At 43.2% G+C, this 18,343-nt stretch overlaps 1 protein-coding gene across 4 annotated transcripts in view; it reads right to left on the reverse strand.

The window, feature by feature from the left end:
• PRLR (prolactin receptor) overlaps positions 1-18,343 on the reverse strand; it is a 450,951-nt gene that overhangs the window by 36,801 nt on the left and 395,807 nt on the right. For all 4 annotated transcript variants that reach the window (XM_069220785.1, XM_069220793.1, XM_069220799.1 and 1 more), the window contains 3 exons: positions 16,102-16,229; positions 10,438-10,570; positions 5,219-5,388 (listed from right to left, as the gene is read on the reverse strand). In XM_069220785.1, coding sequence (XP_069076886.1) covers positions 5,219-5,388; positions 10,438-10,570; positions 16,102-16,180 — 382 coding nt within the window. In that variant the 5' untranslated portion in view covers positions 16,181-16,229. The remainder of the gene's footprint in view (positions 1-5,218; positions 5,389-10,437; positions 10,571-16,101; positions 16,230-18,343) is intronic.

Raw genomic sequence — 18,343 nt, forward strand, 5'->3', positions numbered from 1 at the left:
GCAATGGTAACACTTCTTGTAGCGTGACCATGTGAAAGTGTTCTGATTTGATGTAGGTGTTTAGTGTTCCGAGATCTAGGATTGGTCTCAGTGTTTTGTCCTTTTTTGGTATTAGAAAGTACAGTGAGTAAACTCCTGTGTTTATTTGTGAACCTGGTACCAGTTCTATTGCGTTTTTTTGCAGTAATGCTTGAACTTCTATTTCCAGAAGGTCTGAATGCTGTTTTGATATATTCTGTGTTTTTGGTGGTATGTTTGGAGGGATTTTGAGAAATTCTATGCAATAACCATTTTGGATAATTGCTAAGACCCAAGTGTCTGTTGTTATTTCCTCCCAAGATTGGTAATACTGACTTATTCTTCCCCCCACTGGTGTTGTGTGGAGGGGATGAGTGACCTGTGAGTCACTGTTTGGTTGCAGGTGTTTTTGTGCTTTGAAATTTTCCCATGTTTCTAGAGAATTGTCCTCCTCTGTACTGGCCCCGAAAACCTCCCCTTTGGTACTGTCCCTGGTAGGTAGACGGTGTTGAATGTGATGTACTGGCTTGTGTGGCCTGACCCCAAAACCCCCCTCTGAAGGTTGTTTTGCGGAAGGTGCCGAAAGTGCCTCTGCCCTGCGGGGAATAGAGTGCGCCCATGGCCTTGGCAGTGTCAGTGTCCTTTTTTAGCTTCTCAATTGCCGTGTCCACTTCAGGTCCGAACAATTGTTGCCCATTGAATGGCATATTGAGCACCGCTTGCTGTATCTCCAGTTTAAAGCCAGATGTTCGTAACCACGCGTGCCTTCTTATGGTTACTGCTGTGTTAATTGTTCTTGCAGCTGTGTCCGCTGCATCCATAGAGGAGCGTATTTGGTTATTGGAGATGTTTTGTCCCTCCTCAACCACCTGTTTCGCCCTTTTTTGTAAATCTTTGGGTAGATGCTCGATGAGGTGCTGCATCTCGTCCCAATGGGCTCTGTCATATCGCGCTAGGAGCGCTTGAGAGTTAGCGATGCGCCACTGGTTTGCAGCTTGTACTGCGACCCTTTTTCCGGCTGCGTCGAACTTGCGGCTTTCTTTATCCGGGGGTGGTGCATCGCCTGATGTGTGAGAGTTGGCTCTCTTGCGAGCTGCCCCTACTACAACTGAATCTGGTGGCAGTTGTGAGGTGATGAAAGCAGGATCTGTGGGCGGTGCTTTATATTTCTTTTCCACCCTTGGTGTTATTGCTCTACTCTTGACAGGCTCTTTGAAGATTTTCTTTGCGTGCCTTAGCATTCCTGGGAGCATAGGCGGGCTCTGGTAGGTGCTATGGGTGGAGGAGAGGGTGTTGAAAAGGAAGTCATCCTCGACAGGTTCCGAGTGTAGCGACACGTTATGGAACTCTGCTGCCCTAGCTACCACCTGTGAATACGCTGTGCTGTCCTCTGGTGGTGAGGGCTTGGTAGGATACGCCTCCGGACTGTTGTCTGACACTGGTGCGTCGTATAGGTCCCAAGCGTCCTGGTCATCTTGGCTCATGGTGGTGTGAGCCGGTGAGTGTGACGGAGTCTGTGCCGGTGATATGTGAGTTACAGGTGGAGGAGAGGGTGGCGGAGTTACCTTCTTCACCACTTTTGTTTGTGGTGCTTGTTCCTGTATTTGGAACTCAAGTCTCCTTTTTCTCCTAATAGGGGGAAGGGTGCTGATCTTCCCTGTTCCACTCTGTATAAAGATCCGCTTTTGAGTGTGGTCCACTTCAGTGGATTGTAACTCGTCCTCGAATCTATGTCTGCGCAATTGAGAGGACAGTGATTGCTCCTCTGAACAGGAGCTGGTAGTTGGCTCGGTTGCCGGTCGTTTCGGCACCGAAACTATGTCCTTACTCGTTTTCGGCTCCGATGCGACTTTCCTCTTTTTTGGAGTCGAAACTTCTCGGCGCCGATCCTCCTCGGTGCCGCTGTCTCTGCGTCGAGCCGCTTCGGCTCCGCTGTCTCGGCGTCGATCTTTGTCGGCAGCACTTTCTCGTTCCCGAGATTGCTGCGTGCCTGTGTCTCGACCCGAGTCGGACGATCTCGGCACTAGTTCGCCCTTTTTCGGTGCCGACGGGCGGTCACCGACTTTATGGGTTGAGCCATGGCCTGTTGGCAGTGGCGTCCCCTGGGCCTTGTCTGTTTTCTTGTGTGCTGGCTTCGACGTCTTACTCACTGTTTCATGGACGTCGAATTCCTCCGAGTCCGATTCATGGATAGAGAAGGCTTCCTCTTCTTCTCCTTGTTCCTCGAACTCTCGGTGTCCTGTCGGCGTGGACGCCATCTGTAATCTTCTGGCTCACCGGTCACGGAGCGTTTTTCGGGATCGAAACGCACGACAGGCCTCACAAGTTTCTTCTTTGTGCTGGGGCGACAGGCACAGGTTACAGACCAAATGTTGGTCTGTATATGGGTATTTGTTGTGGCATTTAGGACAGAATCCGAACGGGGTCCGTTCCATCAGCCTCGATGTTACACGCGGTCGGGCCGACCAGGCCCCGACGGGGGATCGAAATTACCCCGAAGGGCTACCGGAGCTCTTCACGATTCGATTCGGTGTCGATTCTATCTAACCCGATCCCGAACGCAACAATACCGACGTAATTTCCGATTTTTTTACTATCTTTCCGTTCCGAAACCCGGAGCGAAAAGGAACACGTCCGAACCCGATGGCGGAAAGAAAACAATCGAAGATGGAGTCGACGCCCATGCGCAATGGAAGCAAAGAGGAGGAGTCCCTCGGTCTCATGACTCGAAAGACTTCTTCGAAGAAAAACAACTTGTAACACTCCGACCCAACACCAGATGGCGGGCTATGCACAACATGTGTATCTGCAGCTACACATGCCATCGAACATATTGTTATTCACTATTCGTGTAGTAAAAAATTTACTGAAAATAAAGAGAGTGGAGCCCTAAATGACATCCATAAGGACGACCTGCCTCTGTGTTCCTAACACCAAATTTGGCACCTCTGAGGCTAGGGGCTGCAAAGGCAGTGCCTGGGGTATCAAAGGCCAAGCCAGGGGTCGCACCTGCGACCCCTAGCAACCCCTAAATGACGTCCATGCCCTTCTCTGAAAAGTAATCACCACAGAATTAACAGTGCCACAGTGTGTGCAGCCCTATCGTGAGTCTCCTGTCTGCAGTTTCTATTTTCTCTCACTCTCTTTGTTAAGATTAGTGTCACCATTTTCCTGTGTAAGTTTTCTAGACGTCTGCAATTCCAATGAATCAAACAGCACCTTCAATAAAGTTAGGATCCTTTGAGTGGGTTTACATTTGTTCTCAAACCTAGGGGGTCACCACCCCCAAGACACTGTCTTTGGATCACTTTAAAATAGCTTTAGACATAGGAAGCAACTAAGTTGTTGTCTCAATCTAGGAGAAGGCGTCTATTAAAAATGTATCCTCTTCTTTTTTCACATGCTTTGGCAACTTGTAATGATCAGCTGCCCAGGTAACAACAGAGTGATATGTTAATGTGTCATCAGGACATGATGCTTCTCACGAACAATAACAATGTGTTGTCTTGATAGTTTATGATATAGTCATCCCATGCATTTTCTGGTAATCTGGTACATCTAAACCCTCATTTGCTGTTTGTATGTCTGCTGTTATGATATATTCCCAGTCTAAGTCTGTATGGTTTTGCAGTGATAGAGGGGGTGGTTAAATAGACAAGACAATATCTGGCCTTTTCTTTCCAAATATTCCAAAATTGCCTCCTTAAGGGCGAGGTTCCTTTTTTTAGGATCTTTGATGGTGAGGGAGTCTGTGCCATTAAGTATTATCCAGTCCGTTTGCGTAGTGTGTGCTGTCTGGGGTGACGCTGGTCAGTGTCTGCAGAAGGTGTTGAAGGTGTGAGAAGTGTTGAAGATTCACTTGGCTTCAAAGTCTCCTCTCGGCCTCAAGTATCTTGCAGTTGGACTCAAGGAGTGTTTGGTGCTGAAGAGGGTTTTTGGTGCCAACCAATTTTAATCTCCATGGTTGGTGCAGAAAGTTGATACTTTTTTAAGGGTGGTTCCTCAAGCACATCATGGTTCTCTCAATGCTGCTTCTTGTCTCTCAGTCAAGACTTGGTTTGAATCTGATCCTTGATATCTTTAGGTGCCCACTACACCCTAGGGCATACCTATAACCGACTTCTGTGTCTGAAATGTAAACCTGAGGTGTGGTCTTTGTTGTTGGTGCACATTCGTGGATCCATCATGGATATTTTTCTCTGGATTTGGAGTTTTGTTAGGAGATGTATGTGGTATGATACTCCCTTATGGATTCCAGGCTACTGCAAGAACCTTCCATTTTGTTATCAAAATAAATTCCTTCACACCCTTGGCCACCACTGGGGAAGGGCACTCAGCAGCCTTTCTGACACTACATTTCAGTGTTATGCATATACCTACAGTTGTGTCAGTGCTGAATTGTCTGCTTGGAATGAAATATTTTATGGGAGGAACATCTTGGTCCCTCAGTAGACAGAGACTGAAGATCCTATGTTGGCCTGACTACATTTCTATGATTGCAGGATGGGCAGAATTTAAATGATGTGTCCCCTATACCTTCCTCCCAATAAAGTAATTTTTGAATGACCTTCTGAAGATTCCGCACTGAAGTGGTTGATGGACGTGAGATGTACTTAGCGGTAAATTTCTTCAGTGGCTGGGAGTTGATTCTGTGATGGCCAGGTTCTTTAGTATGTTCTTCAATGATGTCCTAGTGCACTGGGAACCAATGCTGTATCTTTCCTTGAGAAGCTGAATGCAAGTAATAAGGAAAAGCCCATCCCCAATGGTTAGAAAAAACAATCTAAGATGGAGGTAGTGTGTTTCATGGTACACTGTGGGTTTCAGGGAGAGGTCTTGTTAGTCATCTTGAAACTTAAATCTCTTATTGAAAGAAAAACCATTAATACTGATTCAAACCCAATAGTAGATGGTTGGAGTATGCAAAGCTTGTGATCTGCACCTACACTGGTTGCCATCTTCAAGTATACAAAACAGCCTCCCTCCTTTATCTTAAGGTCTATCAAAAATGGATTTAAGAGACAACAATGAGCAAGCTATAGGAGGTTGTAATGTCATCGATCATAGTAGATTAGCCTAACACAGTTTGCAATCTACTTATCCAATCACAAATAAAAACAATTGCCTGCACTGTAAGTGGGCAAATCAACAGCAATTTATTTTTCCCATGAACTGTGTCATACAAATAAGGATCACTTACCTATATACGCCACATCCACAAACTGTGGATCAGACGTAGTAGTCCCCAGCTCGTTGGTTGCATTCACAATGATAGTATACATGGTCCAGATTGATGTGTGCTTTTTGTCAAAATAACATGAGTTGGGACCAGATGTTTTGTAGTCTGGACATTCAGAGTAAGAGTTTTTTCTAAAATAAAAAGAGCAGATAAAAAGACATTGAATATATTTGCAGTGGTGGGTTCACCAACACAGTGATTGCCCTCTATCTGCATTAATGAGATTACATAACATTTGCAGCTTTGTGTATTAATTTACCATAGCATCTTGTTCTTGCAAAGTAGATCACCTTTGCTGCTTCCTTGGTATTTACTATATATATTTATCAAACCTGTTTCTGAAAGAGTACAACCTAGTGATAGGTCAGGGCAGGCTAAAGGCATCTCATAGCACATGGATGTCCAAAGATAGTCAACTAGCACCAGATAAATGACAGAACATCAGGACATCCCCCCCAGGATAAAGTTAAATGAATAGGAACAGGACTTATTTACCATTTTTATTGTGAGCATTGGCTAAAGGGCGACACTCGCACCACCCTCACAGTGCGAGTGTCAATCTAAAGCAGCCACCCACATTAAAAACGAAAACGCTTCCAGTCTAAAAACCAGCAACTTTTTCCTTTAGGAAACTGCTTTTAAGATACAAGAAAAGTGCTTCTCACACATCGTAAAACTAATCTCTTTCCAATCAATGTAACCAGCAGCTTGGTGATGTCACAGTAATTGAAAGTGAAACCAATAGCTGTCAATCTTGCTCATTGGTTTCACCTCCTGATTGGTGCAGAGAAGCATAACTCTGACTCTCCTGCACTTCTTGGGAAGGGAGAGGTAGTGCTGGAAAGGGACATTCTACAGGTCATCTGAAAAAACACAGCACCCTACTTGTGTGGTTGGGTTTAGCACCCACAGGAGTGGAACAAACCAAGTGCCACCTGAAGACCATATGGACTTCAAAAGGTCCTTCTTTTTATCTGTTCCTTTCCCAACCACACAGGTGCAATACCATTTGTATTGGGAGACGTGTGAATGCTGGGTGGTAGGAATTTGTTGATCACAGCTTTCAGAACTTAGGGCCACATGTAGGAAAGTCTGAGATTGCGACTCGGAAATTGCGAGTCAGTCCGACTCGCAATTTCAGAGTCGCAATCTCAGATGCAGAACGGTGTCTCAGACACCGTCTGCGACTCGCTATGGGGTCGCAAAGAGCCACCTCATCAATATTCATGAGGTGGGTCGCATTTTGCGACCCCATAGCGAGTCCCTGCACTCACAGGGATGGTGGCCTGCTGAAGTCAGCAGACCTCCATGGCTGTGACTGCTTTTTAAATAAAGCAGTTTTTTTTTTTTCATTTTGCAGCCCATTTTCCTTAAAGGAAAACGAGTTGCAAAATGAAAAAAATACCGAAACCATTTGGTTTTGTTTTTTTCAGAGCAGGCAGTGGTCCATAGGACCACTGCCTGCTCTGAAAAAATATTATTGTCGACATTCACAAAGGGGAAGGGGTCCCATGGGGACCCCTTCCCTTTTGTGAATGTGTTACCACCAGTGTGACACTGGTGGTAACTGCGAGTTGCTTTGCGACCGCATTCGCGGTCACAAAGCAATTCTGAATTGCGATGCGAGTCACAAATAGGAAGGGAACACCCCTTCCTATTTGCGAGTCGCATTCACAAATTGCGAGTCGGTACCGACTCGCAATTTATGAATGTGCATCACGTGAGGCCGTTTGCATGGCGCAAACTGCGATTTTCGCAGTTTGCGACATGCAAACGCTTGCTACAACTGGCCCTTACTGTCACAGAAATGTGAAGGCAATGTGATTTTTTTAGCAAAGGATTGAGTTTGCAAGGCTTTCTGTGTATGAAAATATCATGGGATCCGCAAGAGTCGCAGCACCTTGGACTCCCTTACATGTCTAGGTTTTCAGACATGTTCATGTTTGATAGATTTCCCTGGGTGGTGGCCAAGGTGTGGTTCGAAATCCACAGATACTCACATTGTAAAGAAAAAAGTTGTTTTGATTGTTGAAACAGGATGTTTCCACATCTTATTTTGAGGAATTTTGTGTTGCGGTTGCAAGCTAGCCGCACAAGTGGGGTAATGCCTTTGCCTGGAGATGTGTTGGAATGCTGGGTTGTATGTATGTTGTGGATCCCGCAGCTTTGCAAGGCCTTCCTGGTACAAAAACAAAATGTAATGGGGTCCTCATGAATCACACCAACCTAGACTCCCCTGGGTGTGTAGTTTCCAGAAATGTCTGGGTTTGGTAGGCTTCCCTCGGTGGATGAAGAGCTACCATCCAAATTATGCAGCAACACAAACTGAAAAAAAGTTTTTTTTGATGGGTGACGTGATATCTCTAGGTTCTGTTTTGAGGTGTTTTGTATTACAGTTGTTATGCCAAGCCACACAAGTAGGGTGGTATTTTTTATCATGAAAACACTGAATAGTGAAACATTTGTTTTCACCAGTTAGATTTGTCTATAATTTTGGCTCCTTAATTTAAACAAGTATGCAAGAAAAAGCACATTTTGCAATATGACCTCTTAATCACATGATAGCACGGGTATCCTCTAATTCACAGGTGCATAAATAACCACTCTTCCTAAACTCAGTATCTTGTGCATTTTCAGAAATACATAGCTGTCCTTCATACCAATTTAGCATTCATTAGATTTTATCATATGAATTGCTACATGGTTGTTTCACAATGAAAAATTATTATAAACTGCAGCTCAGTAGTTGGCTCTGGTTATTGTGTGTTTTTGGGGAACCTACAAACCCTATATATGGCTATGACCATAACAGTCTTTCAGATGTATCTGTACAGTGCTTTCTAAATGGGCAACGTGACAAAACATTATAGATCAAAACGTGTTCGGCAGTGGGTATTTTTTCCTACTTATTTTCATTTTTTTAATTTCCACAATTAGTTTCTTCAGGAAAACTTCTATACAACTGACTCCTTGCTGAAATCATAATTTTTTCTTCTTTCACAAAATGTGTAGCTTTCAGGGATCACCCAGGAGCTTAATGGTTTTTTTTCAACTACAAACCACGAAAAGGCTGAAACCCCAAAAAGTAGGGAAAATTTACTACCACTTAAAAAACGCAAAGCCTGTGGTGTAAAAGCTATTTCAATAAACTCTGCCTGTTCCTAAAAGCTAGATAAATAGTGATCCTATCACAACAATTTTTTTGTTGATGTCATCTTTAGAAAAAAATACTTTCTTGTGCAACCCTTTTTTCCATTTTTGACCCATTGTTCCCCACTACAAAAAACAACGCAATTAAGCTATATTTTGGCTATTTTCTCAGTGCCCTTCAGAGGAATCTACATACTTTGGGTACCTTTACAGTCTCCAGGATGTTCGAAAAAAAAGGAAGCAAAATTAGCATGGGATCCCTCTGTGCTTGAAACTCACCGAAGTACTGTGCGGAGATGGAAGGAATTAGGAAACGTGCTAGCAAGTATAAAGCATGGAAATCATTAGCTTCCTCCTCTCTCCAAATTGTTAAATCTTGTACTCTCTAATTTTCCAAGCAGGTGTGAATCTCCTAGCAGTGATCAACACTCTAATTTGAAGATATGAAAAATGGTTACAAATATATATGAACTGTAAATTACATGTGTGTAAAGATGAACGTCCCCAATGGAAGACACAGCTGTCCAAGGCCCAATATTCTTTATTTGTCCCTGGAGAGTTCCTATAGCTTTTATTTTTGGACCTAGCTTGAGGGGTCCTAAATGCCAGTGGACTGTAAACTTCAGATGCAGAGCTCCACGGGGTCATTCTTGGTGCTCCTAGGATGCTGGACACCCTACACTGGTGTCCCCTCGAGCTGCTGGCTGGGAGAGATTTTTTATATAGCTGGGGTGCAGCAGCTGCATCTCACCAGCACAAGGAATCCTGCAGTGTGAACAGAGCACATCAAGAAACCCCATGTATCCCTCAACATTCATCGACTACAGAAGATCAAGACCAACCTTCAAGTGCAGGTGAGGTATGGGATGTCTTTGCTTGGTGAGCACACGCTATTCCTGTGTCCAAATTTTCCTGCTCGCTTTAGTGAGCTCCCACCTTATTCTTTATCCTGAACTGAACTGATACAGAGCACAATCACTGAGTTCCCCGAGTGCTGGAAGAAGTATGCCTGAGTCACACCTGGTGGTCCCATTGGGGTCCAGCATTTAGGTGCAGTGGGCTCTAGCTAGATACCGATGCTTGGGCAAGCACCGCCTTTGTACCTGTTTGGTGACACCCCAAATTTCCCATGAGGAACATTCAACTATCTTCCCCTTTCATAGGTCGGTCTCTCTTTGATGTGGAGCCTCTGAGCTACAGTTACTAGCACTGTTGTGTCACAGGTTATCCAACTTTAAAGGCTCTGTCCAACATTACCGCTAAGCCTGCAGACAAAGCTGACTTACCCAGTGAATAACTCTTTATCGTGAATACAGACCAAGAAATTGCTCTCCTTGCCTACAGGTTGCAGACATTATATTGTTTGGTTCGTGTACCTTTCTGAGAAATTGCAATCACGTTGTGATTATGAACAGTATGTTCGAATGTACTATTTTTGGAAGGAGAATTGTGATCCTTATTGCGCTCAAATAATTCCTTAAATAAAATAAAACAGCTTTGTATTTGTGAGCAACCAGTGATCGCAATGGTATGGTTGGATTGTAACTTAGGTAGAATGTGTTACTGCATTTTCTTTGTATTAGGTCGTTGCATTACACAATTGAGTCAATTACAATTTTACTATTTATATCTATGAATAGTGGATATTTAAGATCTTTAATCTAGCTGTGGTATCTGTAATGCACTTTATCTAGGCTCATCCTTAACAGCGCCTGCTTTGAACTATACCTCCACTGCTCCATGAGGCTACTCTGAAGAGTCATGGCGGCTTGTGCGGACAACTCTTCATTTCAGAGTGAGCAGCTGGTTTCCTGCTTTGTGGAGAATACTGTCAATTTCCAGTTGGATATGCTGTGATTACAAGGATGAGAGAGGGGCATACAATTATGTGTAGCACAAAGAAGGGCTTTTCTTGAGGCTGAGCTCCAACATCCGCTTTTGGAGAAGTCTTTATGCTGTACAACAAGTTCAATACAAAGGTTAGGTACAATTAGTCGCATGGCACGAGGAAGATATGTTTTACTCCTTACCCCTCTGTTTTGTACAGCAGACTGTAGTTAGTTGGAAGTCCCCCATCAGAACCTGGTTCCCACCAGCAGGAAAAAGTTTCTTTCTCTGGAGATCGGCACTTGATATTATCAGGCTTTCCAGGAGGCGATTCTCCTGTGGAACGGAAATGATTTAGCCATTTCTAATTATATATATATTTATTATATAAGGTACATCCACAAATGACTGCTAGAAAGTGGCTTTACCATAAGAATGATCCTTACAGAAAATAAATGTATTGGCTCTGCTTATTAGATAGCTTTACGGAAACAGTGAGGTACTGTCTCATATAGAAACATTAATATTCATATCTCATAAATGTAAACATATATTTTTACCTCAAAGCGTAACAAATGGTATGGTTCCACAACCATTACATTGTCCTACATTCCAAAACCAAAAGGTCAGTGTTAAAGAGTCTCCTCTGTGATGTATTAGCTCTGTGCTCTCCTGTAGGACCTGGGGCTGAGTGAGATTCTTAACAGATGATGCAGGTTGGCTTGAAGATTACCTTTCTGCAACTGTATATTAACAGGGGGTTCTATGTGTTACATCAACTGATTTCAGAGACAGATCTCAAGAGCAAATGCTCAAGTCACAGAGTCATCTTCCCAGGACAACTGAATATTTGACATCTGCCCCCCTGCCTTGAATCAGTATTTCTGAAGAAACATAATCCCCATCTTTGCACCATGACCCCTTTTTCTCCTCAATCCCTTTGTTTAGCCTCATCTGTATCTGTCAGGGTTCAATTTACAGTGATCTGGTAAGGAGACAAAAGCAATTTAAAGAGATGATGTAGATTTCACGAGATGCTTGAGTGGCCATGATGTCCCGTGCAGACCACCTTAGGGTTTTATATAAAGCTGTCAAACGTGAGCTTAGATACAACCTGGCCTCAGCCAAGTATGTGTGCCATTTCCAAATGTCTAGCATTCCATTCTAAGGAATACTGATGACTGGCAGCAGAGGTTTGCACTCCAACAGCCTCCGCGGATCCAACTGTCCTCGTGCTGATATCTGATTGGCTGCCATCTTGGGACTTAGCTTCAGCTTAGTCCCAGAAAAAAAAGGTTTAAAAACAATAAGAAAGGGAAGAGTCATCCTGATTCTTAAGCTCTGGTGCTGGGGTCCCTGAGGGAGCCTGTCAGGGCTAAAAAGCATTTTTTTTTTTTTTATATTTCAGAAAAGTCAGTGAATCCATATCCACAGATTATTATGAGATTTTCTTTTTTTTAAATGGCAGTCTCCCACCCTTTTCTTTTTATTATCCCCTTGGTGGGCCAGGTCCCGGGGTCATTGGGGACTTTAATATGGAGGGGGTGCATGCGGCCCCCCTCCTAGGGCTTCCATTAGTCCTGGGGCCACCAAATCCCAAGGATGATGATTAATTAGAACGCTTCAGGCCACACGGCCCTACCACAGACCACCACCTCCATGGGGCAAATTGTATTGTTTGCATGAGGGAAGCCCGATGGCCTCCCTCACAGCCCCTGGGACTACCACCCCTCAGAGGCACTTTTGCAAATTGAGTGTGGGGGGCACGCGCTCCCTCTCCCCGCAGCCCCAGGGACCCCCACCTCCCTGGGGCAGTTTTGTAATTGAAAGTGGGGGGTGCATACACCCTCACTACCAATACCCGGGGATCACTACCTCCCCGGGGCTATTCGTTGGAGGGGTGCCGCGAATTAGAGTTACCTTAGGGCACAAGTTATAGTTACTTGAGGTAACTCTAATTATAACAGGTGAATTTCTATGGTTTTATACGTTTAAAAAGTGAACCTAACTATAACATCCCTGTAAACTTTGCTTTTTTAAGTGAATAAACATATATTGCCTAGTGAAAGTCACCACTAGGTAGTTATAGTTAGGACCTAGTTTCCATATAAAAAGTTTTTTTACTTGCCTACATCTTTGGCACTGCTTGATGAATCTTCATGAAACTTTCCCAAAAAATTTGACAGTCCCGTCAGCTGCTGCCTTAAACGTTTCGGGGTCATCCGTCCAGTGGGTGCTAAGAAAAAGGGGGGGGGTCCCAAAACACATTTTCCCAATTCATTTTTCCATAGGGATTTTGAACAGCGATAGCGCATAAACTACTGGACGGAATTACACTACATCTGGCAGGAAGGTAGGTCCTAGTCCAGAGAGAGTGCTTTTTTTGTTCCGGTGTAATTTCATTCAGTAGTTTTCGAGAAATTAAGGGGAAAACAAATTTGTATATCTAGGGACGTGAAGGATTCATGACCCCTAACAATCTTGTGCTGAGATCAGAATGGCTGATTATACTTCAACAACAGAAGTGTTGTCAGCCATCTTGGGACTTGGCTTCAGCCGACTCCCAAGAAAATGTTTTTTTTAAAACACCAAAAGGGGTCAGGGTACGAACACCGTGCCCTAAGGTAACTATAACTCACGCCCTCGCCATGCACTGCTAATAAACCCACACCAATGACATCTCTGATAACATAATTGATAATATCAATGTAATATTTGCGATAAAATGTTTGATGAAAAAAACGTACATGGAGGGGGCGTGAATTATAGTTACCTTAGGGCACGAGTTATAGTTACTTGAGGTAACTCTAACTATAACTGGTGAATTTCTATGGTTTTGTACGTTTAAAATGTGAGCCTAACTATAATCTGCATGTAACTTGTGTTTTTTAAGTGAATTATGGGGGTTTTTTAGTTCTATTTCCTAACTATAACATTCCTGTAAACGTTGCTTTTTTCAGTGAGAATTTATATATATATATATATATATATATATATATATATATATATATATATATATACACACATTTATAGGAACTCTGTAATTACACTTAAGGTTACGAGAGAGAGGAATTCCTCAGTTTTCACCATTAAAAACTTCATACCCATTTGACGAATCTACACAAACCTTTGCAGACCTATACTTCCCTCTAAATTGGCAGATGATGCAAAGTTTCACCGTGATTGGTCAAGGGAGTGCAAAGAAAAAAGGAGGGCCCCAAAATAGGTTTTTCCACTAATTCATTTTCCATAGACTTTTGTACTGGATGTAGAACAAAAATGGCTGACCGGATATATATTACATTTGACAGGATTAGACATTATGGTGCGCAGATGATTCTTTTGGGGCACTAAAGGTAAGCAGATTATTTTTAAATGATAAGGTATTTTAACTTAGTAATAGCTGGTGTTTCAGTGTTTTTGCAGAACTACTGCAGTACATAGCAATGACAAGTCATTATGTGATGCAATGTTAATGACTAGCTTTACAAAAGTAAAAGTAAAAGGCAGCCATGGTGGCTGTAGGTACACTTTGCTTGTTTTCTATGTTTCTCCCTTAGGTGTAGGTAAGTATTAGGTTTAATATTTTTCTCCCCCTATTACCACTTTATTAAAGTGGTAATAGTTAGGGGAAAAATATTTATAAGTTTCTTTATTTTTTAAGAAAAATGTACAGAGTACTGTGATTCTTGCTCAGGAGTACTAGGAGTACTGCAATGCAGAAAAAAAGTTTTTAAAAAATGCATGATAAAAAATAAAAATAAAAATACACCATGTACCACCATGTAACTTATATTTTACAAACATAACGTACTACGTGTATTTTCCATTTTTAACATATTTAAATCTTCATTAAAAAGTTCACAAACTACAGCGGTAATGGAAATCTCCAACTCTATTTTAATTTTGTTTTTAAAAAAATGTGCAGTGCTCCCTAAACTGCTGTAAAATATACATGGAAAATTATAAATACATTTCTCTACCTATCAAAAATGTAATAAAATGGTAATAGGTCAGGGACAACAATAAACCCTACTACTTACCTAGATCTAAGATCCTAACCCATAATGCAGCAGAATGCAGAACACAAAAAAAATGTGCTGAAAACGAAATGGCTGCCTCTCACAGTTGGTAAACACAGCCATTAGCTAATCACATACTGCCGAATCAAGCCTATGTACCGACGTATACAGGAAACTTACTGTGGCACAATATATAACTATATATTTAAAAAAGTATAACTTTAACACTACTTACACCATTCACCCATACTACCAAAAATGACCATTCACACCAAATAATCTATTTTTCTGCCACATGACCTCTACATCCACTAACACACTTTGATTCTGTCTGTTTCAATTATTACATTTCACTCTATGCCACTCCACTGTACACCACTACACTCTATGCAATTGCACTCTATGCCACTCCACTATACTGCACTCTACAACCCTACACTGCCACTTCACTCTACAACCCTACACTGTATGATAATCCACTCTACGCCACTACAGTGTACACTATTATGCCCTACGCCACTCTGTTTTATATCACTTAAGTGTATGCCAATACATTGCATACCATTCCACGCTATGCTATTCCACTGCACGCCACCGCATTGTACACCACTCCATTGTACTCTATCCCACTGTATGCTGTTCAACTGTACTTCATCTCCAGTCTACCCTAACCCACTTTCTGCATATATACTCTATACTATACCACTGTACGCGACGCAATAGTCCACACTATGCCACTCCACTGTAAGCCACTCTAATATAAGGTATTCCATGGTACACCACTCCACGTCACTCTAGTCTACACAACTGCACTATATGCCACTGCACTATATTCTGCTCCAATATATGCCATTCCACAACAGTCCACTGTACACTATTACACTGTACATCACACCCTTCTATGCAATTCTACTGTGCGCCACTCCACCCTGCAACCCGCCCCCACCAACCTCTCTCTGCTCCCCCCTCTGTCTCTCTGCTGGGAGAAGACACAGGACTGTGTTGTCTGACAGTAACAGATACATTACTTTAATTATTTCATACTTTGTATGCATCTTTAACTTATGCTTCCCTAGATAATCTGAGCTTTGTCCCAAAAACCGGACATTTATTTATTTAATAAACTGACCTTTGTCCCAAAAACCGGGACATTTATTTAAAATGAAGAGAAGCGTCCTTGGGACACCAGGACAGTCCTCTAAAAACCGGTACTGTCCGGGGAAATCCGGGACGTCTGGTCACCCTAGCCACAGGGGACGTGATGCGAGCAGGTGCATTCTGTGGGCGCGTCTTGGGCCGGTCACGCCCTCATCCCGCCTCTTCCTTGTTCTCGCTATCCCCAGGACTTGCTAGTCAGCCGAATGAGGCGGTAACGCCTGGTCACGGCCAGATGGGCGGAGACTAAGAACAGGTTAATGACACAGGGTTTCACAACAGTCCGCTCTCCTTTCCCACGAATAGCACAGTAGGAAAGTATATCACGCTGATGAATGGAAGGCACGCAGACTGCTGACATTTACTTGGATGGAGGGTTCACTCTGCTGGAAAACTTTTGTACCGAAAGAGGTTTCAAATTGTATTTCGGCATTTGTAATTAATGTCTCATAGGTGGAATCGTTGTCGTTTATTTATTTTTTTGGGTCACAACCAGCAACTGAAGGTCTCTGCCAAACTTCAGCAAAAACATGATTCATTTCAAGCAGTCTGAGACATAAGTCTGCACTTATAAAACTGTCACTACGCTCATAAAACAGACCAACGTGTTGTGGATTTAAAACTTCAGTTTGGGATGAGAGTTATTCACTTTTTCAAATACGCTTTAAAAATTCTTGCAGCGTTACTCACCGTCCATCAAATCTGTGTTTATTAAAAGCAATAAAGTAAAAGTGAGAGCTGAGGCAGTAATTTTCAGGTTTTGCCGCATGTTGATGCCTTGTTTCTGCTCCGATGGGAAACGCAGAGTCACTTGCTCACTGAAAAGGAAGAAAAACATCACTCAAGTTTTACTTAACAGATGGCAGGCAGTTTTTAGAATGACATTTTGGTGGTTCGCAAAATTAATGTATTGTGTAATGGGTGGCACGACCTGAAGAGAAACAATACAAATTCGTACTTTAACCACTAGAGGACACCAGAGTAATGTAAATACATTCTATAGCACACGGTTGCGTTCAGCCTTTACTTTTCTGCTATGCTGATCTGCCACGGCAAGTTTTTATCTTCTGCGTTTCTGGCTGCACAAATACAACTATGCAACAACTACCTGTTCCTTTTACCACCCCATCCAGGCGCCTCTTCTTTTCTCTCGTACATCTTGAACTACCCTCGTACCCTCTACAGTCTACCGCCTTCCTCTCTCCTTCCTTTACCTTGCCACCCATTCACTTCTCCTTCCCACTTCCCAATTTGTACCTCTCTTCATCTTCCCTCGTCGCTTTCCTTCGCCCCTCCCTCGCTCATTCTATAGCTACTTTGCCACTGCAACTGTGTCTGTAATATGGCGTGGGTGCAGAGGCAAAGTGAGGGGCCCACCCTCTTGATTGCGTCAGTGCACCCGTGCAAATCTGACTATAGAAGGGGAGGCAAAAGTATCTGCAGATGCTAATAATATACCAAAATACCTGAGGGCACATAAAGACCATGCAAACCCCTGCTGTGCCCCCAGGGCACTTAATGTAATACAGCTAAGATGTAGAGCACCCTGGGATACCAAGCTGCAAACACCACTTCTCGCTTGCTACCGCTGTTTCTTCCAAGGAGCGCGCCTGGACGGCCATGCACAGTGCAACTATTCTGCGCGCAAGGGGCACACTGACTGCGCATTGCAAACGAGAGGCCTTTAAGGGCAAAGTGAAGAAATCGGTCAGACGAGAAACAATAACAAACAAGACTACTTCAACTTGAAAAGCAATAATTGGCATCTGTGGCTGGGCTGGGTTCCATCTGAATTTCTATGGTTTTGTATGTTTAAAATGTGAGCCTAACTATAACGACCCTGTAACTTTTGTTTTTTTCAGTGAATGTCTATGTTTTCTAACTATAATGTCCCTGTAACCTTTGTTTTTTTTAGTGAATTTCTAGTTTTATAACGTAAAGTAGTTTTAATTACTATACATTAATTCAACCACCACTGTGCATGGCCTTTGGCTGTGCGCAGTGGAGGTTGGCTGCAGAGACTGCCATATCACTGCACCAGTTACAATGAGAATGGTCTGATAACCTTTCTGTTTGTACCTTAAATATTTGAATTTGAAAAGAGCTTAAAGCTGAGAAATGACAACTGGCACACCTAGAATGGAACCCTCAACCTTCCGTGTGAAGGTCTGAGACCACTAGGCAACAGGTGACTCCTTAGTACGCAGTGTCCAGACATCGCTATGACATTTGATCCAAAGATGGTGTTGGGAAAAAGATGTAAATGTTCCATCATCAGGAATGTTTAACATTCAAAATAATAGTAAAAAACAGACACACTGCAATTAGATACCAGGATTTGAACCTTCAGTCTACTGAGTGACGATCCAAAAGCTTTACCAGTAGGCCAGATAGGCAAGAGGTGACTCTTTTCTGCTGTGCATCAAAATGTATAACATTCGTACCAAACATCTTGCTTGTGTGACGCTTGTAAGCAATTTTTTGGGGGAGACCATTGCTCTAAAATCTCCCTCTATTCCATCCCAGCCAGCTCCCTGGCTTTGCTCCCAAACGCAGAGAGCTGCTACAAATAGCAGCTCCCTGCATGCAGGAGCAACGTTTTCATCCATTTCCCTGCCTGCATGTTAGTGGGCGTGGAAAGAGATGAAAACTCCGTTTTAAGCAAGCAGAAGCATTTTGACACCTTCTGCTTGCTGAAGCAAAAGCAAACAGCTACCTCCCTATGGTGGGAACCTCAGGAGGTAACAGGACCCGGCCCTTGGGCATGGCAGTCCTCATTGCCATGTATAACTCCAAGAGGGGGGCTGCGTGGCCCCCCTCCATGTTTTCAATTTTGCCCTGGGGAGGTGGTGGTCCCCGGGGCATGAAGAGGCCATGCAGTGCTGCATACTTTCTAAAAATGACCTCAAGGGGTACGTAGGACCCCCCCTTT

The sequence above is a fragment of the Pleurodeles waltl genome, chromosome 1_1, assembly GCF_031143425.1.
Source record: "Pleurodeles waltl isolate 20211129_DDA chromosome 1_1, aPleWal1.hap1.20221129, whole genome shotgun sequence".
Classification (NCBI taxonomy): Eukaryota; Metazoa; Chordata; class Amphibia; order Caudata; family Salamandridae; genus Pleurodeles; species Pleurodeles waltl.